Source organism: Microcaecilia unicolor, chromosome 2 (genome assembly GCF_901765095.1).
Source record: "Microcaecilia unicolor chromosome 2, aMicUni1.1, whole genome shotgun sequence".
NCBI classification, from domain to species: domain Eukaryota; kingdom Metazoa; phylum Chordata; class Amphibia; order Gymnophiona; family Siphonopidae; genus Microcaecilia; species Microcaecilia unicolor.
This window is the reverse complement of record NC_044032.1, coordinates 354,369,153-354,394,403: the sequence shown is the minus strand read 5'-3', so window position 1 is coordinate 354,394,403 and position 25,251 is coordinate 354,369,153. Positions and strand designations below refer to the sequence as shown.

General features: G+C 44.1%; 1 protein-coding gene across 2 annotated transcripts in view; it reads right to left on the bottom strand.

Annotated features, from left to right (window-relative positions):
- Positions 1-25,251, bottom strand: part of LOC115463743 (TNFAIP3-interacting protein 3-like) — a 152,224-nt gene that overhangs the window by 93,624 nt on the left and 33,349 nt on the right. For both annotated transcript variants that reach the window (XM_030194486.1, XM_030194487.1), the window contains exon 3: positions 5,414-5,669. In XM_030194486.1, coding sequence (XP_030050346.1) covers positions 5,414-5,669 — 256 coding nt within the window. The remainder of the gene's footprint in view (positions 1-5,413; positions 5,670-25,251) is intronic.

The following is a 25,251-nucleotide window of genomic DNA, read 5'->3' as shown; positions in this document are numbered from 1 at the left end:
TAGGTAAAAACATTCTCCTACTACAATTCGACATGTCTAGTACATTTGGTATGGTAGACCACAATATACTACTAAGTATACTTGACAGGATAGGAATCGGAGGGAATATACTCAAATGGATCAAGGGGTTCCTAACCAAAAGGTCATATCAAGTAAAGTCAAACTCCAACATCTCTCCACCCTGGGAAATCGACTGTGGAGTACCTCAGGGATCACCTCTCACCCATCCTTTTCAACCTAATGATGACCCCCTTAGCCAAGTCTCTTTTCAATCAAGGCCTTAACCCTTTTCTGAATGTGGATGATGTCACAATATACATACCTTTCAAATCGAAACTTTCAGAAATCACCAATATAATAAAAAACAGCCTAAGCCTAATGGATACCTGGGCTATGACATTCAAACTAAAACGTAATAAAGAAAAAACACACTGCCTTATTCTTTCATCTCAGCATTTTACAAACTACCCCACAGCCATACATACCCTGGAACACACTCTTCCAATCTCAGATAACCTGAAAATCCTCGGCATTATTATTGACAGCAATCTAACGCTAAAGAACCAAGCCACCGCCATTACAAAGAAAATGTTCCACACAATGTGGAAACTCAAACAGGTAAAACAATTCTTCCTGAGGGAAACTTTTTGTAACATGATTCAAACAATGGTATTAACACATTACTGCAATGGATATGCGGGTTGCAGGGAACAAATCCTAAGGAAACTACAGACTGCTCAGACTACAGCAGCCAGACTTAAGAATGAAAGTACATTAAAAGCTTTCAAGGCTAAGGTATATAAACTAGTTAATCATGAATCATGAATCTTCATGAATTAAATCAGTCACAAAAAGTAAAAGTATTAATGCAAGAAAGGACATACCCAGATGTGCATATATTAGGTACACAAACCATAGTATGAAACCTATGTGAAAAAACCCCCAGAGAATGAACCAAGCACGTAATACAAATGATAAGGGCATGCAATACATAGTTAAAGAGCTCAGCTGCCGAAAGAGGGGGCAAAAATCTGAACACTGTTCAAGCAATTGTTTTAAAGTAGGTAAGCAGGAGTGAATTGTGTAAACAAGCTGGATGCCTAATGTGGTCTTATGGTACTTACAAGAGATATCAGATTCGGACATATAAAGTGAACTAGATGATGAAATAAATATTTAAATGGTTATGCATAAGAGAGGCAACAAAAATAAAACTCCAATGAAACATATACAAACAAAATACAAACAACTAGATAACATGCACCACTGTTCTTTATGGTGATACAAACAAATAAAAATAGCATTGAAAAGGACACATACTTATAGGGGAGGAAAAAATACTCCTTCCCCCAGTGGCATATTTATTCAAGGTGCATGTGTTGCATACGTATCCCCTGCCAGACCCGGCCCCCGCCTTAAAATCATCTTCGCTTCAGTCCGTCCAGGCACCAGTAGTGGCACTCATAAGCAGCCTTTGGCCTGCACTGGGACTTTTCTTTCTGAACCGTCCTGCCCTCCTGTTCTGTGAAGGGCAGGACGGTTCAGAGAGAGGCACTCATAGGCTGCCGGCAGCCTGCACCAGGACTCTCTCTCTGAACCGGCCCGCCACTTCTGACACAACTTCCTGTTTTGTGAAGGGCAGAACAGTTGAGAGGAAGTCCTGGTGCAGGCCACAGGTAACCTATGAGTGCTGCTGCCACTGTCTTTGCCCAGGCAAAGACTGGAGTGGAGATGATTTTAAAGTATTGGGGGGGCATGGGAGATGCACCCCCTGTTAAAAATTCCTGGCTATGCCACTGCCTTCCCTAGGGGTAAAAAAAAAAACAATTGACAAGCCTATAAATGGATAAGTATACACAGTGGTGTGCTGGAGAGGGGCTCTCATGGGCTCACGAGAGCCGTTTGTTATAATTTTTTAAAGAATTTTGGGAGCTGGTTGTTAAAGTAGGCCACCCCATGGCTACAACTGGCTCCTAAAATGTGGGCTCGGGTCCCCTCCTGAATTCTCTATTACTTTGCTGGTGGGGATGCTGAGTCCTGCTGCTGCTTCCCGCTCCATGTTTCCAGCTCTGAGCAGCAGGCTGGGACTTCTCGTACATGAGAGAGAAGTCCCAGCATGCTTCTCAGAGCCAGAAACAAGTAGTGGAGAATGTTAGCAGTCCATTTATTGGTTGGTGGGGCTCAGCATCCCTGCCAGCAAAGGGATGCCTAGCATGCCCACATGAGGGGGAGGGGGAGAAAGAGAGAGGCATGCGTTACCCCACCAGTCCACCCCTGGCTCTCCCTCCCAAATTGCAGGGCTGGCTACACCCAGAGAGAGCCCGTTGTTAATTTATCAGCACACCCCTGAATATACATATATAAAGAAACAAATCTGTAAGATTAAATTATCAGATACTCATGGTTCCTGTACTCAATAGTTAAAGCAGCAGCACTTCTCCTCCATACAGAAATGAAAGAATCTGCCATACAGAGGAGACTGCTGGTTTATATGCTTTCAGCAGAGGTCAAGGATCAAACTGGAAATACAACTTATTGCAAAAACCACAAATAGAAATATATTAATGGATTCAGCAAGCTAAATGTGAATTTGAGGCACCAAAATGTCTATTTAAAAAAAAAAAAAAGATCCCTAACATCCTTGTAAAAAGCAGCAAGATTGGTTCACAAAAAATAGTAAAGAAAGAAACTGAGGGTACTCCTCCTTTGAAGGTACTTTTGGCAGCACACTGGTTCTTTGGTCATCTCCACTGTCCCTCTACAAAATGTATAGAGCCATCCATGAGTGCAAAACATATGGCGCTATCTGTCTTGTACCGGTTGTGGTGCAAAATGTTTAGTGCAAGACGTAGAGTCTCTGTTTGTAGCTGAAAATGTCTAGCTCTGTGCTGCATATAGACTGTCCCTCCCTGCAATAACATGGCCAGCCTTGTGCCTGTGGGCCCCAAGACCAGAATATATATACTACACCTACTACTGAGCTCTCACATGCATGTGAAAGATGGAGGCCAGGAGCAAGAGAAATTTATCTGACAAGAAACCCGACTATCTTTACCTCCTGGTCCTCCAAACTGAGGGAAGGTTAATTAGGGAGAGCAGGCGGATAGTGCCCATGCAGCCAATGCCCCCCCCCCCCCCCCACCACTCCATTATCTCCCTTCCCTGCTGTCCATAGTGAGGACCATGAGGCCCAGGAGCCACAGTGGGTGGGTGAAGTTCAGCAGGAGTTCGCCAGTCTCTGTGGGGACCTGCTGTTAGCCTTTACCCATCTACACAGGATCATGGGCCTCATGGTCCCCACAATTGAGGGGAAGCAGGCCGAGATATGTGCCTCGACTGTAGCCATGAGGTGCCCAGACGCATGTGACTCGGCTCCCCCATCCCATCCCTCCTTCCCTTCCCCCAGTTGTAACATCTGTTGCACCACCACGAGAGTTGGAGGCCTGCAGCTGCCTGCACATATTGTACAGCAATATGGTTCAATGCTACATTGTAGGCAACATGTTTGTGTACGTACCTTCATTCATGATTTGTACAATTAGACATCTATTTTCAGAATACAAATGTTATACATGTTGTGCAGTACACCTGAATGCATGACTCCTCATTTTGATATTTGCAACCCTGTTACTAAACCACGAGTTACTCTGGTGCTCCCCATCTGCTATTCCGCATAATATATGGTGTAAGCACCCCATCCCCAGGCAGTGTGTAACCCCCTGTTATATTGAAGCCCTGTGTGGGAGGAACCCAGCATGGAAATAATCATGAGTCCATCTCACACTGGAGGATGTCAACCAGGCACAGGATGTACATGCAGGCACATACACAGGATGAAGGTAGGTCTGGAATATGAGACAGACGGCAGACGCTGGCACAGAGGGTCTGTTGAACAGGCTTAGGGAGGAATATGGAGAGGGCTCACAGGTGATGATGGGATGGGGGGGTGGGCTTTGAAGGCTGGCAAGGCAGCGGGCTGTTAGCAGGTTGGAGGAGGGGAGTTAGGAGGTATGGGAAAGAGAAGGTTCACAGGATAGACCTGGGTGAACAGAAACAGCAATCAGGCTCACAGACTCTCAGCTCTCCTACAGTCAGCAGCAATGCAAGCAGTCACAGGGACATATGGAAGAAAGGCAGGAGATATGATAAAGACATTTAAATACCTCTGTTGCATAAGTGCACAGGAAGCGTCTCTTTCAACTGAAAAGAAACTCTAGAATAAGGGGGCATAGGATGAAGGTAAAAGGGGTCAGACAGAAGCAACCTGAGAAAATACTTCTTCACAGAGAGGGTGATGAATTCATGGAATAACCTCCTACTTGAGGTGGTGGAGACAAAGACTATCTAAATTCATCAAACCTTGGGATGAGTACATATGATCTGTAAGGGAGAGGAAGGGATTGTAGATGACATGGATGGGCAGACTGGATAGGCCATATGGTCTTTATCTGCCTTTATGTTTCTATGACATGCTGTGACGGCCCTTAGTCCCAACGTAGATCTTGCATTGGATGTACTTTGGCGTGCTATCCAGAATCGGGGATAGATGCCAATGACTCTGCACTGTCCATGACATGTCCCTGTACCACCCCCGACACACTTCCAGTGGGCCTAGATGTTTTCACTGCTTAAACATTTTGCCCTGGCTTTTTTTTTTTAAATACCAGTTTAGACATTTTTGCTGCAAAAATGTCTATGTGCCGGGATTGGGATGTTTAAAGCACGAATAGCACTTGTAAAATGATCGCCAAACTGCAATAAAAATGGACATATGACCTTAAAGGGAGAAATAACTAATAAGCCATTTAAAATACCAACACAATCATGACAAACCTCAAAATCACAACATTGATATGAATACATTTCAAACAGTAAATGAATAAAATCATGAGTAAATACGTGACTCTGTAACAGAACTAAAAGAAGACTTCATTGGTACCTACCCAGAGGGGTTAAAAACAGCATTCCCTCTAGTATAAAGTTTTAAGTCCACACACATCTAAAAATGAAACGACAAGAAAACTTAGAAAAAAAGTTATAGCTCAAAAAACACTAACAACTGATAACTGTAGCTGGCACTACTTACCGACAGAGGTTCCTTCCAAGAAAGCACGGCAACATGATATGCTGCTACTAGGATTTTATGTCATATGTTAATTTTTATTAAATGATATATGCATATACTGTTATAGCTCTTATATAACGGTTAATTTATTTCATAGAGTACCCTGATGCAGCCTTTCTTGCCAAAATGTGGCCACATTGGAATTTTATGAGAGTATAGTCTTGCTGTGTACAACAATAAATAGATCTGAAGATTTATATTGTTTTGTGTTCTTCGTGATCTGCTGTGTTTGCTGTTTTCCTGTGGATTTCTTTTGCAATTACAATTAAACACACAACTTGTATGTACTTCTTGTTTTAGCAGTAGGCGTTCAAGTGCTTCCTTGCTGCTCAGTATTTCTTTCTCTTGTTTTTTCAGGCAATCCTTTTGATGTTCTAAGGCGCTGTGAGCTCCGCTGAGGGTTCCAGCAAGGGCACATCGTCTGTTCTCAGATTTCAGCCATTTGGTTCTCAGTCCTTCATTCTTGAGGCTCTCTGTCTTCTCTGGACAATGATAATCGAGTCTAGACTCATAACATTCGGAACTACACGTACTGCTGTTCAAACTGAAAATACAACATGAAGATGAAATTAGTCTGCAGCAATCATTCCACGATAAATAACTGGCACAAGAAACCTGAGCCCCCTGATTAGGACGTTGTCTAAGACATAGCTCTTGATTTAATTAAAGGTTTAAAATAGCCATAGCAAAATTACTGTACTGTGAAATATCTGGATGATAAGTTGACGTCAGAATTTGTAACACTTACTGTAGTTTCTTTTTGCATTTTATGGCCTTTTTCAACTAGGACTTATTGCTACACACATACAGCTTTATTCTATAACTTTAGAGCCTAAACGTAAGCATCATTTGGTGTGGAGTGGAGGAGTGGCCTAGTGGTTAGAGCACCAGTCTTGCAATCCAGAGATGGCCAGTTCAAATCCCACTGCTGCTGCTTGTGATCTTGGGCAAGTCACTTAACCCTCCATTGCCTCAGATACAAGCTTAGATTGTGAGCCCTCCTGGGACAGAGAAACATCCAAGTGTACCTGGATGTAACTCACCTTGAGCTACTACTGAAAAAGGTGTGAGCAAAATCTAAATAAAATAAATCATTTGCCTGCTAAAATTATAGCATACTAGCACACAAGCAAGGGCTAGATGGTATTCTATAACTGATGCACACAACTCACCCCTAGAATCTATATTTTGTGCACGCATCAGAGATGAGTGCATATATAAATTGTCTAATGAGCTCAGAAACATCAATAATTAGGTGCTAACAGCATACAGCGCCAAAACGTTAGATGCTATTCAATGAAGGATGTACTCCCAAATGGCACTTACCCCTGGATTCTATATAGCATGCCTAGCATTCTGTGTCAAAATCCAAGTATATTCTATAACAACGTGCATAACTTAATTGGCTTAACAAGCCAATTAGCATTGTTAACAGAACTTAAGCAATAATGAGCACTAATTGACAATAATTAGAATTTATGCATGCAATTGCAATTGCTAAGTATATTCTGTAATGCACAGTGTCTGTATTTTAATATGTACAGGCAAAAAGGGGCGGGGTCATGGGCATTTCATGGGCATTCCATTACATACACAGTTATAGAATATGGCCTTCTGCACCTAAATCTATGTGCTGGGATTTACACCATGTTTTCATTGGTGTAAATGGAGGCGCACAGATTTAGGTGCTAAGGTGTCAACCAAGCGTATTCTCTATATACCGTGCCTAAATCTATGCGCTGCTTATAGAATACACTTAGGCAGAAATATTTTCCATACGGATTTTTTAGGCGCCATATATAGAATCCCCCCCCCCCCCCCCGGTGCTCAAGTTTTTCAGCACCGAATTTTTGGTGCAATTTATTGAATTCCCTCCTTAGTGTAAATGCAATACTACTATACTATACTATACTATACTTCTATGCTGCTAAATCCCTTATTACAGGTTCAAAGTGGGTCTACAACAAAAAGAAACTTACATACAGTACATTGATGCAATACACATTTCCCATAATTCACATATAATTAGCTATCCACATTAACACCCCTCTTGTTGCCAAAAACCCCAGCCGCGTCTTAACTCGTTTCCTAAACATTGTATAATATGAGCTCAATCGAATTTGAAGGGGTAAAGAATTTCACTACTGACTAGCAACAGGTCTACATGAAAGATCACATCATCAGTCAGTTTTAGAGAAGTAGGAATCCAATCTTTCTTCAGAGTAAACCACAGCAATTTTGTTTTTTCAGTATTGAGCTTCAATCGGTAAGTCTGAAACCACCATTTGACCTGCTCAACTATCTGTGATAACTTGAGTATAAATTGTTTTGTATCAAGATTTACCAGAATCAATAAAAATATATCACCAGCATATGGAAAAAGTTGTTCACCAGGGTTCAATACAATCAAATTTAACATAGTCATATACAGATTATACAATAATGGAGAAATTGGAGAGCCTTGTGGAACACCACGTGGTGGTATCCAATCTTCAGAGTAGACCTCATCCTTCAATGCCTTATACTGTCTATTTCTCAAAAATCCTTCAAACCACTGTAATACAACCCCAGTCACACCTATCTCTGATAGTCTATACAGCAACAAATCACGGTTCAGTGTTAAATGCTGCAGACACATCAAATTGTAGTAACAGCATTTGACCTTCTTTACTCAACTGAGGTCTAACCACAAGAAACCAATTAAATCAATAAAGTCTCCATATTACAGTAACTTCTGAAACCATGTTGAGATGATAGCAAAGCAAACATTTATGTCTGATAAAAACTGCTTGAATTGAGACAACCAGAAATTTGATAAGTTTCGTAAGAAAAGGAATTTCAGCCACTGGCCTACAGCTAGATGTTTGTGATAAATCCATCTCAATGCCCTTAGAAGTGGATTAAGTAAAATATCACCAAATAGTGAGGAGAACCAATCTTGAGACAAAACATTTACTAGATGAACCAACCATTCAATCACAGTACAAGACAAAGGCTGGACATCTGTCTAATGAACAGTTGTTTCCTAACAACCTCCTCACAGTTGTCTCAATCTCCTCTATTGAAACCTCAGAAAAATAAGACCAACTTCTACATTATATACCACAACAAGAATAACTCTCACCAAGATTATCAAAACACTTACAAATAGTATTATCAACCCCAGAAAAAAACTTTGCTAACTCCCCTGCCTTGGGTTGCTGAATCTCAGACATCAAATTCATGGAACCTTTAAAGTTTCCAAGTTCAAGTTTCCTTTATTTGATATATACCACATTACAGAGCATGCCATCACAGCAGTTCACAATATCTTTAACAAAAAAGAGCCCAAAGAAGGAAAACAAAAAACAATAGGAAAGACAAAGAAGCAGGAAGATAAAAGAAAGAGAGGGCAGAGAGGAGATAGGAAAGGAAAGGGGAGGGAGGTAGGCTAAGTATTGCAATCACAACATTTCTGGAGGAAGAAAGGAGGACAGACAGTAGAAAAGTTATATAGCCAAAGCATACACTTTCCTAAAAAAATGCATTTTCAGGGCAGTTCTAAAATCTCCAATGGGACTGGGGTCAACTGTTTCATAATACCAAATAATTTCTTTAGATTTGGACACTCCAAACCCACTAATCGTTTTATATTGTTTCACTTGAAAATTGTATTGTGAATATTATCTTTAAGCTCAAAATTCCCTGATTTCCTCCATGCACGTTCTAACTGACAACATTCCCTTCTTAACAATTTCAAAGCATTAGAGTACCAAGGATTCTACTACTACTATTTACTACTACTATCCTTTGTATTAATTGGAACTTGTTTAGTTTTACATGGTGCTATTTCATCTAGAACAGTCTTAATACTCTCCAACCAATTTTCCTGCAACAAATCAGGAACCAAATCTTCTATCTTCAAAGATAAACCTACCTTACTCCAAAACATCTGTGAATCAATTTTTCCTCTACTAGTAATAGCCCTTTTCTTATATCATTGAGATACCTAAGTTAATAAAAAGTTCAAAGTAAAATTAGACCAGGGGTGTAGCCAGACAACAGATTTTGGGTGGGCCTAGGCAAGAATTGGGTGGGCACCAAGTGTTCCCCCCCCCCCCCAAAAAAAAAAAAAATTATCTCAGCTGGTGGGAAAATGCTTCTTTCGACCTTGGCAGCAGGCATGCACTGAAAACTGTGCATGCACAGGTGCCAGTGTTGTGGAGGGTAGCATTTTTGTTACCATCAGGGGGAAATCTTCCGCTGGCAGAGCTTGGGATTCCCACCAGTTACCACTAAACGTGCTACTGTTGGGTGGGCCTGAGCCATAAATGGGTGGGCCCTGGCCCACCCGTGGCTACGCCACTGAATTAGACAGAGAATGGTCAGACCACAGTATAGGAACCACCACATACACTGAGAAACTAAACAATTGCAAAAACAACATCTAAAGCACGGGCTCACTCATGAGCAGCAGAAAACACTGAAGTGTAAAATGGAAAATCTCTTTACAAAAAATAATAATAATCTACATCCTCATCTAACTCATTTTCCAAATGGCTATTAAAATCTCCTAAACGTTATATAGAACATGATAAAAACAGCATCCATAATACATTCATACAACTTAGGCGAGCTCTTAACCCAAGATCCTGGTGGTCTATAAACCAAAATTAATCCCAAAGGTTGTATGGTAGGATCACCTTTAAAATGACAGTAAAGAACTCCCAAACCAGGTTCACAATATGAATTCACCTTCACAATATCTAAAAATGCTTTTTATAAATAATTGCTAAACCTCCACCCTTCTTTCTATTCCCACACAATACTTTATAGCCTGGAGGACATAGTTCTGATAATATAGTCCACAACAAAGGTAACGCCCATATCAGACTTACCAATCACACCTCTTATGAGCAATGTCTTATTACAAACTGATCTTGCATTCATTTAACAACATGGAATAAGGAGCTAAAGTATGTTCTACATAAGATGAGTTCACATTAACTTGCTTCAAACAAGAGCGACCAACCTTTGATCTACCTTTATAATAAGTAGATCTATTTCTACTGGCAACCACTTTAATAGAATACTCTATTTTTTCTAAACAATCTATCAAGTATCTCTTCCTCTGAAAACCTACAGAATTATATCTGTATCTTCTAAAATGTGATATAAAAATTGGAATTTCTTCCTCAGTTCTAAAACACATTAGCACACCCTTCATGGCAAAAAGCCATAAAAGGATAACTAATGCCCTCTGCATACTGAGTTTCAAAAAAATAAAATACCCTTAAAAGTTACCCACAAAGGAGCACACTAAGGGGCAGGACACGCCCCTTAAGCATGCCCATTTAACGATACGCCTCAGAAAACTGGTGCGCTTTTCAACCCTCAATCGAGCTGATCCTGATGATGTCACATAGGGGGCAGGACAAACACTGCACCGTGGAACTTCTCAGACTGAGTTGCAAGGTCCAAGCACAGTAAAACAGATGGTAAGAACAGTCTCTAGCGCTCAGCAGTAAGCAGATAGTAGCAATGGGGTGGGCGGAGAATGAGTGGGGCAAAAGCAGGGCTCCCACTTACCTCTATAAGTTATAGGATACTGTAAGTTATACACTTAAGTACTGCATTTAGGTGTCCTCATTTATGCCCATGGCATATGTGGGTGTTCCTAATTGTACATGCTGACTTGTGTTCGTATTTCATAACAGAATCTGAACACCCAGATGCTGTTATAGAATTATAGCTGAGTGAGCTACATCAAGGTGCCTAACTTGTGGCATCCAGTTATAGAATTACCCCCATAGAGGGTAATTTAATAAAATACGAACTAACAGATATGCACAGATTAGGCATGTAAATCAAGAATAATGGCATATAGATGCATATGTGTGCACATGTATATTGTGGCAAGGCTACTGTCAGGGTGGCTGGGATGAAGCATTTAGACCCTGAAATACAAGTACCAGAAGTCATTGCAAGGAGGGAGGCAGAGAGTAATCTGGAAACAAGGGAATGGATTCCCAGCTCCAGCAGAGGGAGCCAGGGGGATAGCCAGGCTGAGCCTATAATTTCGTCCTCCACTAGGGGGAGGCAGAGGGAAGAAGCTCAGTTCCCCTGGATACGTAATCAATATACCATGTGTCCCAGCTGGAATAGAGAGGGGCCCATGGAGAGGGAAGAAGATGACTGGATGGATTATATGGAATGAGGGGTAGATCAGAGGGGAGAGGAATCACAGGAGGGGGGAGAAGCCTCTATGGAGTGGGAGAGTTCCAAGGCAGGGATGGGCAGCTCCTGAGGGTTTGGAAGGGTGTTGGAGGTGAGAGAAACCTGCTTTATTGAAAGCCTGATGCATTTGGAAACCTGCTTTATTTACCTGCTTTATTGGAAGCCTGATGCATTTGGAAACCTGCTTCATTTACCTGCTTTATTGGAAGCCTGCTTTATTCCCCTGCTTTATTGGAAGCCTGCTTTATTTACCTGCTTTACTGGAAACCTATGTGGTTGGAACCTGTTTGTTTGGGGATAACCTATGTACTGAAGTTTGTGGCAGCTGTTATTGGCTTGATAATAAAAATCGTTTGACCTAGCCACTGTCTGCAATTGTGGTGAGATCTGGAAAAACGGCTGGTGGACGGCTCCACCTTGCTGGGAAGCAGTGGACCCTTTTCACAATGGCACTATCCCAGATGGGACCTGAAGCGTGATCCACGGAGACGAGTTGTGGAACAGAGGACCTTGGTTCCCTTTATTAAGGCGCAGACCAGCAGGCACCTCAGGTAAGCTGTACCTAGGGAGGTCAAGGCTGGATAAGGAGCCGGTTAAGGGAGGGGGAACTAAAGGGTAGAGAACCCAGGCAGATTCTTAAAGGGGACCTGCTGGGGAAAAAAAAGGTAGCACACTTGGGTTTGTTTCTTTTGCTTTACAGGATCTTATCCATTGCCACTGATGGACCAGAAGGAATTATTGCATTGGATGGCAGCACAGTTCCAGAAACAGCAAGAGGGCTCGCAGCAAACCTTGCACCAGGTGGTAGAAGCTACCAGGGAGCAACAAGGGCCCTTATTAAAAGCCCTCCAGGTGCAGATGCAAACGATGGAAGATTTGGTGCAGAAAGTCGCGGCACCCAGCGCTCCAGAGATGACCCCTATGGTGGTAGGCTCAGCTCCCTATCAGCCTTTCTCTTTGGGGAAAATGGGGGAAAAGGATGACGTGGAGGACTTTATAATAACTTTTGAGAGGATTGCCAGGGCCATGAAATGGCCATAGGTGCAGTGGGCTGTGAGGCTGGCGGGCTGCCTATAGGGTCTTAACCCCTGCTCATGCTATGGACTATGAGGAGGTGGTGGCGGCCATTAAAAGTAGATTGGGCTTGACCCAAGACTACTATCGCCGTCTTTTTAGGGAGACCATGCTTAAGGGAGAAGAAAGGCCTAGGGCCTTAGCTCAGAAACTCAGGGATCTGGCAGTTAAGTGTCTGGAGCCTGAGAAAAAAAACAGCCGAGCAGGTGGTGGAGGAAGTAGTAGTGGAACAGTTCCTCTTTGCTATCTTATCCCCTGCTCAGTACGTGAGTGGTTAGTGAGACAAGGTTCTCGCTCCCTAGAGGAAGTAACCTGGGGGGCGGAACTATATTATGAGGCCGAGAAACTCCCCCTCAATCCTTTCCTCCCGCGGAGTAAGGGACCTATAGGCCAAATGGCGTCCCAGACCCGGGTAAGGGAGCAAGAACCTGGGAAGGAGTCCCCACTTAAAGGGGGCAACTGTTTTCAGTGTGGCCAAGGGGGTCATTTTCTGAGGGACTGTAAGGAGAAAGTAGGGTTCATGGGCCAGGGTGGGGGAGATTAGGGCTCCTTTTTTTTCCATGAAGTTCAGTTGGAGGGAGCTCCTGTTAGGGGCCTTTTGGACTCGGGAGCCAATCAATCCATGATATCTAAACGTCTATGGCAGAAGATAAAGGGTACCAGGGAAGAAGGGGAGGAGGCATATTGTGGCACGTTACCCATTCGGTGTATTCATGGGGCTGCAACAGCTTAACCGGTGTTCCGCCTGAGGCTCCACAGCCCCTTCTTTAATGGGTATCTCAATTTAGCAGTGCTGCCTAGGCTACCCTTCGACCTGGTGTTGGGGAGAGACTGGGGTCCTTTTTCTAGGTGGCTCCAGGAATTGCATGGGTGGATAACCACGCGGGCCCAACAGGCAAAAGGAAGGACAGTACCCTTGGAGGATGACTCTATAGGGCAAATCTTCCCCTTTCATGAGACAGTATTGGGAGCTCCAGGGAAGGGACAGAAGGCTAGGGACTTCTGGCTCCTAGAAAGGCGGAAGAGAGTCCAGGCCTTACGTGATATAGGTCAAGGGGAAACCATGCCCTGGGTTGCAGGGGAGGTGGTAGCAAGGTTCCCTGCCTTTGCCTAGGAGCAGAGAGGGGATCCTGTCCTCAAGAGAGCTTTTGAGCAAACCAGGGGAGTTCTTTCAGAGTGGTTCCCCCGCTTTAGGCTAGACAAGGAGTTATTATATAGAGAAATTCGGGAACCAGTGGGAGGCACTATCCGACAGCAACTAGTAATTCCCCAGGTATTGCGGAAAGTTATTCTCAAGGGCGCCCATGATCATCCGTTAGCAGGTCATAAGGGCTCTCAGAACACACCAAAACAAGTACTCCCCAGGGGTACATCGGGAGGTACAGGAATATTGTCAAAGCTGCCCTCAGTGTCAGAGACTGATTGACCGGCTTCCCTCACGAGCCCCATTGTTGCCCCTTCCCATCATACGGGAACCTATGACTAGCCTAGCCATGGACATTTTTGGGCCCCTCATTAGAACCCCTAGGGGATTCCTGTACATTCTGGTCATCATGGACCAAGCTATGTGGTTTCACTGGGCTGTTCCCATATGAAACATAAAGGCCAAGGGAATAGCCACCGAGTTAGTTAAACTCTTTTGTGAGATAGGGTTCCCTAGAGAGGTTCTTACTGACCAGGGCTCTAATTTCAAGTCCGGTAGCTTAAAACAGTTATGGGAGGCCTTTGGGATCCGGCATATAACAGCCTCTGCCTACCATCCCCAGTTGAATGGAATGGTAGAAAGGGTCAACAAAACCCTTAAGGGCATGCTGAGGAAGGGATTAAACCGGCAGTATGAGGACTGGGATCAGCTACTTCCCTTTGCTCTATACGCATGCCGGGAAAATATTCAGGCATCGCTGGGGGTGTCCCCGTTTGAGCTAGTATACGGACGGCTACCCCGGGGAATTCTGGACATTATACAGGAGCAATGGGTGGATAGAACAGAAGATCCCCAACCCATCAGTATATATCTCCGGGAATTAAGGGCCCGGTTACATCGCCTATCAGAGTATGTGCAGAGCAATTTGGGAAGGTGCCAGGGGATTCAAAAGGGGTACTATGACCAGGGTACCAAAGCTAGGCACTTCCAGGTAGGGGAGCGGGTCCTGGTAATGATCCCCTCAGACCCTCATAAGTTCCTCTCGCAACGGAAAGGGCCTTGCACCATAGACGGTAAAGTAGGTCCTTGGACCTACCGGGTTAAAAATGACAAAGGAAGAGTCGAAGTGTATCATGTGAATGTACTATGCCCATGGATAGAGCGAAGCGGGATGGTAGCGGTCCGGGAGGAAGACCTAGGGCCCCAGCTTAGTGACCTTCAGGAAGGGGGTACTCCGGGTATAGGTACTTCCCTGGAGCCCCAGCAGAGGCAGGCAGTGGATGCACTGTTGAGGCAGTTTCAGGACGTGCTTAACCCCCTTCCTGGGGAAACACGGGTGATCACCCATTATATTCATACTGAACCGGGGCGGATCATTCACCAAAGACCCTACCGGGTGCCCAAGGCTCGAAGACAGGAGATTATCAGGCAGGTGCAAGAAATGCTGGACCTCGGGGTCTGTGGGCTAGTCCAGTAGTACTAGTACCAAAATCCGATGGCTCCCAAAGATTTTGCATCAATTTCAGGAGGGTTAACACTATCTCTAGATTCGAAGGAGATTGACAAAGTACCTCATGAAAGACTCCAGAGGAAATTGGAGAGTCACAGGATAGGAGGTACTGTCTTATTGTGTATTAAAAACTGATTAACAGATAGAAAACAGAGAGTAGGGTTAAATGGTCAGTATTCTCAATGGAGAAGGGTAGTTAGTGGGGTTCCCCGTGGTCTGTGCTGGGACCGCTGCTTTTTAACATATTTAAAATGACCTAGAGATGGGAGTAACTAGTGAGGTAATTAAATTTGCTGATGATACAAAGTTATTCAATCGCGAGAGGATTGTGAAAAATTACAAGAGGACCATACAAGGCTGGGAGACTGGGCGTCTAAATGGCAGATGACGTTTAATGTGAGCAAGTGCAAAGTGATGCATGTGGGAAAGAGGAACCCGAATTAAAGCTATGTCATGCAAGGTTCCACGTTAGGAGTCAATGACCAAGGGATCTAGGTGTCGTCATTGATATGTTGAAACCCTCTGCTCAGTGTGCTGCTGCAGTTAAGAAAGCAAATAGAATGTTAGGTATTAGGAAAGGAAAACAAAAATGAAGACGTTATAATGCCTTTGTATCACTTCATGGTGCGATCGTACCTTGAATATTGTGTTCAATTCTGGTCGCTGCATCTCAAAAAAGATATATTTGAATTAGAAAAGGTGCAGAGAAGGGCGACGAAAATGATAAAGGGGATGGGACGACTTCCCTATGAGGAAAGGCTAAAGCAGTTAGGGCTCTACAGCTTGGAGAAAAGGCGACTGAGGGGAGATATGATAGAGGTCTATAAAATAATGAGTGGAGTTGATCGGGTAGACGTGAAGCATCTGTTTACGCTTTCCAAAAATACTAGGACAAGGGGGCATGCGATGAAGCTACAAAGTAGTAAATTGTAGCTATTTATTTAAATAGTAAATTGAAAACGAATCAGAAAAAAATTTTCTTCACTCAACGTGTAATTAAACTCTGGAATCCGTTGCCAGGGAATGTGGTAAAGCTTAGCAGAGTTCAAAAAAGGTTTTCCTAAAGGAAAGTTCATAGACCATTATTAAATTGGACTTGGGGAAAATCCACTATTTCTGGGATAAGCAGTATAAAATATTTTGTACTTTTTTGGGATCTAGCCAGGTATTTGTGACCTGGATTGGCCACTGTTGGAAACAGGATGCTGGGCTTGATGGACCTTTGGTCTGTCCCAGTATGGCAATACTTATGTACTTTTTTTTTTTAAGTATAGTATCCAATGCTTACTCCATGACCCCTACTGGGGTAGAGTGGACTTCGCTATTCTTTGAACTGCATCAGCCCCCAGACCCAGGAATGAGACTTAATGAGGTCCCTTAGCCAAAAGGTTTGCCCACCCCTATCCTAGGACATTAGCAAAAAAGGAAATTTTCTCAATCACCTGAATTCCTATCTCCCTAGAACAAGGCAAAGGGACTTATATACAGCCTTTCTGTGTGTTTTGCAACTACATTCAAGTGGTTTACATAGTATATTCAGGTACTTATTTGTACTTGGGGCAATGGAGGGTTGTGACTTGCCCAGAGTCACAAAGAGCTGTAGTGGAAATTAAACCCAGTTCCCCAGGATCAAAGTCTGCTGCACTAACCACTAGGCCCAGAGTCTTGTTAAGGGTGAACTGTCCCCATGCCTACCTGACTCAGGGAAATAGGAAACAATTGTATTGGACTGAAGAAGAGTGTTATCTCAAAAAGGTAAAGCAGGAAGCCCCATATATTCTGGCCTAGTACCTACCAGAGACTAACTCTACCTAACTGGGCATCTAAATGGCAGATGACGTTTAATGTGAGCAAGTGCAAAGTGATGCATGTGGGAAAGAGGAACTCGAATTATAGCTACATCATGCAAGGTTCCACGTTAGGAGTCACGGACCAAGAAAGGGATCTAGGTGTCATTGATGATACGTTGAAACCGTCTGCTCAGTGTGCTGCTGCGGCTAAGAAAGCAAATAGAATGTTAGGTATTATTAGGAAAGGAATGAAAAACAAAAATGAGGATGTTATAATGCTTTTGTATCGCTCCATGGTGCGACCGCACCTCGAATATTGTGTTCAATTCTGGTCACCGTATCTCAAAAAAGATATAGTGGAATTAGAAAAGGTGCGGAGAAGGGCGACAAAAATGATAAAGGGGATGGGAAGACTTCCCTATGAGGAAAGGCTAAAGCGGCTAGGGCTCTTCAGCTTGGAGAAAAGTCGGCTGAGGGGAGATATGATAGAGGTCTATAAAATAATGAGTGGAGTTGAATGGGTAGATGTGAAGCGTCTGTTCACGCTTTCCAAAAATACTAGGACTAGGGGGCATGCGATGAAGCTACAATGTAGTAAATTTAAAACGAATCAGAGAAAATGTTTCTTCACTCAACGTTTAATTAAACTCTGGAATTCGTTGCCAGAGAATGTGGTAAAGGCGGTTAGCTTAGTGGAGTTTAAAAAAGGTTTGGATGGCTTCCTGAAGGAAAAGTCCATAGACCGTTATTAAATGGACTTGGGGAAAATCCACTATTTCTGGATAAGCAGTATAAAATGGCTTGTACTTTTTGGGATCTTACCAGGTATTTGGGATCTGGATTGGCAACTGTTGGAAACAGATGCTGGGGTTGATGGACCTTTGGTCTTTCCCAGCATGGTAATACTTATGTACCTATGTGCACACATACAGGGTAATTCTATAAATTAGGAACTAACATTTACGTGTGCATTGTACACATAAACGTTTACAATGCTAGCATATATGTGTGTTTGTGTGCCACCTATGTGATATTCTGCAACATGGTGTGTATTTGCAGAATGGACATACACAGTGATGCAGCATGGGCAGGACCCAAACTTATGCACATAATTTACAGAATACTTCAGTGGTTCCCAAACCTGGTCCTGAAGGCATCCCTGGCAGTCAGGACTCCACTGCATGCAAATCTATCTCATTCATTGTGAGTAGCCTGAAAACCTGACTGGCTGAGGTGTCTCCAGGACCAGATTTGGGAACCACTGGAATACTGTAAACTATGCACATACCTGCAACACACAGGGCCCTGATTACTAAGCCATGCTAGAGGCATGTTAGCATTTTTACAACGAGCTAAGCATTAGTGCACGCTAACTTTATAGATGCCCATATTATGGGCATGTACACAGTTAGTACGTGATAAAAATGCTAGTGCACCTTAGTAAACAGGGCCCTTAGGCACCAGCATACCAGTTCGGTGGCTGGTACAAGTGATCACAACTGGTTAGGCTAATATTCTATAAAGGAAAGTAGGTGCCTTCGGAGAGATTAGTCTTCAGGTGTCAACTGGTGTGCCAATGTTATATAGCAGCAACAAGTCCTAGAGGCCTGCGTGTATGCAGGTCCCTGGAGCACTTTTAGTGGGTACCGCAGTGCACTTCAGCCAGGTGGACCCAGGCCCATCCCCCCTACCTGTAACACTTGTGCTGGTAAATGGGAGGTCTCCAAAACCCACTGTACCCACATGTAGGTGGCCCCTTCACCCCTAAGAGCTATGGTAGTGTTGTATATTTGTGGGTAGTGGGTTTTGGGGGAGGGGGGTTGGGTGCTCAGCACCCGTGGTAAGGGAGCTATGCATGTGGGAGCGTTGTCTGAAGTCCACCGCACTGACCTCTAGGGTGTCCAGTTGGTGTCCTGGCATGTCAGGGGGGCGAGTGTACTACGAATCCTGGCCCCTCCCACGACCAAATGGCTCAGATTAGGACGTTTTTGAGCTGGGCGTTTTTAGTTTCCATTATCGCTAAAAAAAAAAAACAAACGCCCAGCTGAAAAACATCCATTTTTTCGAAAATATGGTCTGTCCCGCCTCTTCACGTACCCGTTTTCGGACATAGATGCCCATGGAGATAGGCATTCGCGTTCGATTATGCCCCTCTATTGAAAATGAGAAGGGTCAGAGTCTATTTCCATAGACAATCATTCTGGTGGGAAGAACTGGACGGGGCTGGAAGCACTGCTTGAATAAGCACATAAGAAGCAGGACAGCACTAGAAGAGAGAGTTAGAGAGTGCATGCACTTGTGTATGTTTCTGTGTCTCTGATGGGGACAGTGAGGGGCATAATTGAACATCGCTGGCGAAATAGGTCGCCAGCGATCTATTTTGGCGGTGGCGCAACAGCTGGCTGGAACCGTATTTTTGAAAAAGATGGCCGGCCATCTTTTTGTTCGATAATACGGTTTAGCCCGGGTTTGAGATCGCCAGTTTTGTTTTTCAGCGATAATGGAAAAAACTGCCGGCCATCTCAAACCTGGCGAAATCCAAGGCATTTGGTCATTCCAGGACACCAACCAGGCACCCTAGGGGGCACTTCTAAAAATGTTTAAAAAATACACAAATAGCTCCCAGGTGCATAGCTCCCTTATCTTGGGTGCTGAGCCCCCCAAATCCCCCCCAAACCCACTCCCCACAACTCTACACCATTACCATAGCCCTTATGGGTGAAGGGGGGCACCTACATGTGGGTACAGTGGGTTTGGGGGGAGGTTGGAGGGCTCAACACTTAGCACCACAAGTGTAACAGGTAGGGGGGGGGGGGGGATGGACCTGGGTCTGCCTGCCTGAAGTGCACTGCACCCATTAAAAACTGCTCCAGGGACTTGCATACTGCTGTCAGGGAGCTGGGTATGAAATTTGAGGCTGGCATACAGGCTGGTGAAAAAAGGTTTTTATTTGTATTTTTTTAGTGTGGGAGGGGGTTGGTGACCACTGGGGGACTATGGGGAGGTTATCCCCCATTCCCTCCGGTGGTCATCTGGTCAGTTGGGGCACCTTTTTGAGGCTTGGTCATGAAAAAAAATGGACCAAGTAAACCCGGCAAAATACTGAAGAACGCCGCTTTTTTTTCCCATTATCCGCGAAAGCTGGCCATCTGGTAGCCATGCCCATGCCCGCCTTCGCTACGCCACTGACACGCCCCCTTGAACTTTTGTCAGTGCGGTGACGGGGAAAGCGGCGATGGTGTCAAAAAAGCCGCTTTCGATTATACCGTTTTTTGCCGCTTTTGAGAGATCGCCGGCCATCTCCCGATTTATGTTGGAATTTCGCCAGCGATCACTTTCGAAAATAAGCCTGTCTCATATAGGAGTTTCCTTTGAAAATCTGGGCTAGAGTGGAGAAGTCCGCTAATACAAATTTACCTGTTCACATAATAAATGGACATTTTAAGCCAGAGGAATTTGCCCAGCTATTAAGTTTCCTAGGCAAATTCACTGGAAAACTGGCCTTATGGTGCTTCCATTCTGTCTGAATCCTAGCACCAAAGAAAGCTAAACATATTTATTTTTCCATGTGTGAAGCTTTTCGGAAATGTAAAACTTTGTAAGTTTATATCTCTGACACATTGCCTGTAAATGTCACAAATATTTGTTTGCCTAGGGCCCTGGCCACCTAGAACACTTGTTGCCCCATAGTCAGGAAAAAAAAAAAACAATCATAAGTACGTACGTATTGCCATACTGGGGCAGACCAAAAGTCCATCAAGCCCAGCATCCTGTTTCCAACAGTGGCCAATCCAGGTCACAAATACCTGGCAAGATCCCAAAAAATTACAAAACATTTTATACTACTTATCCCAGAAATAGTGGATTTTCCCCAAACCCAATTTAATACTGGTCTATGGACTTTTTCCTTTAGGAAGCCATCCAAACCTTTTTTGAACTCTGCTAAGCTAACTGCCTTTACCACATTCTCCGGCAACGAATTCCAGAGTTTAATTGCACGTTGAGTAAAGAAAAGTTTTCTTTGATTCGCTTTAAATTTACTACTTTGTAGCTTCATCGCATGCCCCCTAGTCCTAATATTTTTGGAAAGCAAAAACAGACACTTCACATCTATCTATTCCACTCCACTCGTTATTTTATAGACCTCTATCATATCTTACCTCAGCTGCCTTTTCTCCAAGCTGAGGAGCCCCAGCCGCTTTAGCCTTTCCTCACAGGGAAATCGTCCCATCCCCTTTATCATTTGTCACCCTTCTCTGTACTTTTTCTAATTCCACTATATCTTTTTTGAGATGCGGCGACCAGAACTGAACACAATATTCAAGGTGTGGTCGCACCATGGAGCGATACAAAGACATTATAACGTCCTCATTTTTGTTTTCCATTCCTTTCCTAATAATAACTAACATTCTATTTGCTTTCTTAGCCGCTGCAGCACACACTGAGCAGAAGGTTTCAACGTATCATTGACGACGATACCCAGATTCCTTTTCTTGGTCGGTGACTCCTAACGTGGAATCTTGCATGACATAGCTATAATTCGGGTTCCTCTTTCCCACATGCATCACTTTGCACTCATAACACCCAGACTACAAACAAACCAAATTAACTTAAAGATATTGCAACACCATCAGGGGAAAGATCATCAGCATATGAAAAATGAATAGCAAGCTTGCTTAAGAGAGCTATGAAAAGTTAAACATTAGAGAAGAGAGCAGTGAACCCTGAAGGACTCCCTGCTTCACCATCCAAGACTGAGAGCTCAGCTCTGCTTTTTCTTACTCTTCATAGAATGATTTAACTGAAATGAGGAGAATCATTTAAGAAACAATCAAGTAATACTAAACACACTTGGGAGCCTGTTTACTAAAGTATTGCTAAGCAGGCAGAGAGTAATTCTATAATAAGGCACTCACTACCTACTTTTTTTTAACAGAATACTAGTGCAAGTGGCTAAAAACACACATACATTACGGCAGGAATGCTTACAACAGCCCTATCAGCCCAGTAGCTGGTATAAATGTCCACATCTAGATGATAGCATGCACATGCATAATTGATATAATTCTATAATTTATGTATGTACCTATTGGGCTCATTTTCGAAAGAGGACGCCCATCTTTTGACATAAATCGGAAGATGGACATCCTTCTCCCAGGGTCATCTAAATCGGTATAATCGAAAGCCGATTTTGGACGTCCCCAACAGCTTTCTGTCGCAGGGACGACCAAAGTTCAAGGGGGCATGTCAGAGGCGCAGGGGCGTAGCTACTGGTGGGCCTGGGTGGGCCCAGGCCCACCCAATCTTGGCTCAGGCCCGCCCAAACGATGATGACTGGAACGGCGACTTTTACCCGAAGTCGCAACGACGAATGGGCAGGCAGTGCTGCGGTAGTAAAAGCAACAAGGAGACTGGTTCGACTCTCCGTTCTTCACTTCCCTCCCTCTGCGTCCCGCCCGAAAGGAAATGACGTCAGAGGAAGGCGGGACGCAGAGGGAGGGAAGTGAAGGACGGAGAGTCGAACCAGTTGACTTGTTGCTTTTACTACCGCAGCGCTGCCTGCCCGTTCATCGCTGAGACTTCGGGAGTAGACTGGAACGGAAGTTGGCTTGGAGATGCTGTGAAGGGGGAGGGGGGACACGCTGGCTAGAAGGGGGAAGGGGATGGACAGAAACAGGATGGGCAGGGGAGAGAGGAGAATTGCTGGACAACAGGGATGGATGGAGGGGAAAGGGGAGAGGAAATTTGCTGGAGATGGATGGCTGGAGGAGAGGGCAGGGGAGAATGGAGAGTTGCTGGACATGGAGCGGAGGGCAGGGGAAAGAAGAAAATTGCTGGACATGAATGGATGGAGCGGAAAGGGGAGAGAGGAAATTTGCTGGAGATGGATGGCTGGAGGAGAGGGCAGGGGAGAATGGAGAGTTGCTGGACGAATGGATGGAGGGAGGGGAGAGAAGTCAGGAAGGAGGTGCACATGGATAGAGGGGATGGAAGAGAGGAGAAATGCTGGACATGGATGGAGTGGAGGGCAGGGAAGAGAGGAGAAATGTTGGACAAGAATGAAGGTAAGGAAAGACAAAGGAAGGAGATGCACATGGATGGAGGGGAAGGGAGAGAGGAGAAATGCTGGACATGGATGGAGGGAAGGGAAGACAGTGGAAGTAGATGCACATGGATGGAGGGGAGTGAGGAGAAATGCTGGATATGGATGGAGGTAAAACTGCTGAGTTTAAGGGCTGGTTTGGAACACGTTGAGGGCAGATACTGAAATTCGAGGAAGGATAGGGGCAGGGCTACAGATGGTAGACAGGACGCATAAGGACACAGGAGTATGGTGGACATGGTGAGTGAAAAAATATCAAATGGAAAGAAGACACTGCGTAAAACAGAAGACACTGGGATCAAAGCAAATAGATCAGACAACAAAGGTAGAAAAAAGTATTTTATTCAGAATTTATTAATTTGAATATGTCATCTTTTGGAAATGTGCATCTGTGATATTTTGCATGTAAGTTTAAATTTTTCTGGTATTGCTGCATGCTGAGTCTGACTTCTTGAGTTAACTTTCCAGTTCAGTATTTTGCCTTCATATTTTTTGATTTCTAGTTCCTTGCATCATGTCTGTTGTGTCAAGTGTGATCAAGGTGCAGTATTCTGCTAGCATGTAGTATTCGCAGCCCTTTTTGTTTTGCTTTTTTTCACGAGGTAGTGTATTGGTGTTTTAGAGCCTAGTGTAATTACAGTTCTGACTTTTCAAGCATAAGGTTGTAGCTCATCCTGTCCTTGGAATTAGTGCTGTTATGGTTTTAAAGATATGAGTGTGTTTTTGCACAAGTTTGTGTATAGCATTTTGCAGTGGAGAGATTGTGGGATAATGTAATTATATTTAAAAATATCAATTTTTCCATTAAGTATGTATGTGGTTATACTGATGCAGGGCAGCTGTTGGGCAGACTTCTTAGAAATCCATCATCAAGTGAATTCTTAGGCATTATTTTGTAGGATCCCAAGAGACACTACTCATAATTATATAGACAGTGCGTGCCCACCCATATTAGCTCTGGGCCCACCCAAACTCTCAGGTCTGGCTACGCCACTGCGGAGGCGTAGCGAAGGCGGGACTTGGGCGTGCCTAACACTTGGACATCCTCAACCCATAATCGAAAGAAACAAGGACGTCCCTGACGAACACTTGGACAACTTTACCTGGTCCTGTTTTTCTTATGACCAAGGCACAAAAAGGTGCCTGAAATGACCAGATGACCACCGGAGAGAATCGGGGATGACCTCTCCTTACTTCTCCAGTGGTCACTAACCCCCTCCCACCCTCAAAAAATATCTTTAAAAATATTGATTGCCAGCCTCTATGCCAGCCTCAGATGTCATAATCAGGTCCATCACGGCAGTATGCAGGTCCCTGGAGCAGTTTTAGTGGGTGCCGTGCACTTCAGGCAGGCGGACCCAGGCCTATCCCCCCCCTACCTGTTATACTTCTGGAGGAAACAGCGAGCCCTCCAAAACCCACCACAAACCCACTGTACCCACATCTAGGTGCCCCCCTTCACCCGTAAGGACTATGGTAGTGTTGTACAGTTGTGGGTAGTGGGTTTGGGGGGGCTCAGCACACAAGGTAAGGGAGCTATGTACCTGGGAGCAATTTCTAAAGTCCACTGCAGTGTCCCCTAGGGTGCCCGGTTGGTGTCGTGGCATGTCAGGGGGACCAGTGCACTACAAATGCTGGCTCCTCCCATGACCAAATGGCTTGCATTTGGTCGTTTCTGAGATGGATGTCCTTGGTTTCGAAAATCGCTGAAAATCAGAAACGTCCATGTCTAGGGACGACCATCTTTCAGGATTTGGACGTCCCTGACTGTATTATCGAAACAAAAGATGGACGTCCATCTTGTTTCAAAAATACGGGTTTCCCCGCCCCTGGATCGGGACATTTTGCGAGGATGTCCTCATCAAAACTTGGACGTCCCTTTTGAAAATGCCACTCCACGTGCTACATCATGAACACACACTACCAAATCAAAGCACAGACCATCCCACTAGTCGGTATTCTATAAAAGATCATTTATAATTATAAAAGGCCACTTACACAGGTAAATGCTTTCAATACTGCATTAAGGGGGGAATTCATCAAGCAGCGTTATGGCCTTAACATACCTTAACATGCATTAAGGGAATTAGCGCATGCTAAAAGCCCATAGGTATAGAATTAGCTTTTAGCATTTAGCATGCACAAATTCCTTTATTGCACATTAAGGCCATGCACCACTTGATGAATTCCTCCCTTATGCACTTTCCTGCTGCCTAAAATTAGACACCTCTGTTTAGAATTATCCCTTACTGTAAAAATTAGCATGTGCAGTTAGCGCACCATTACTGC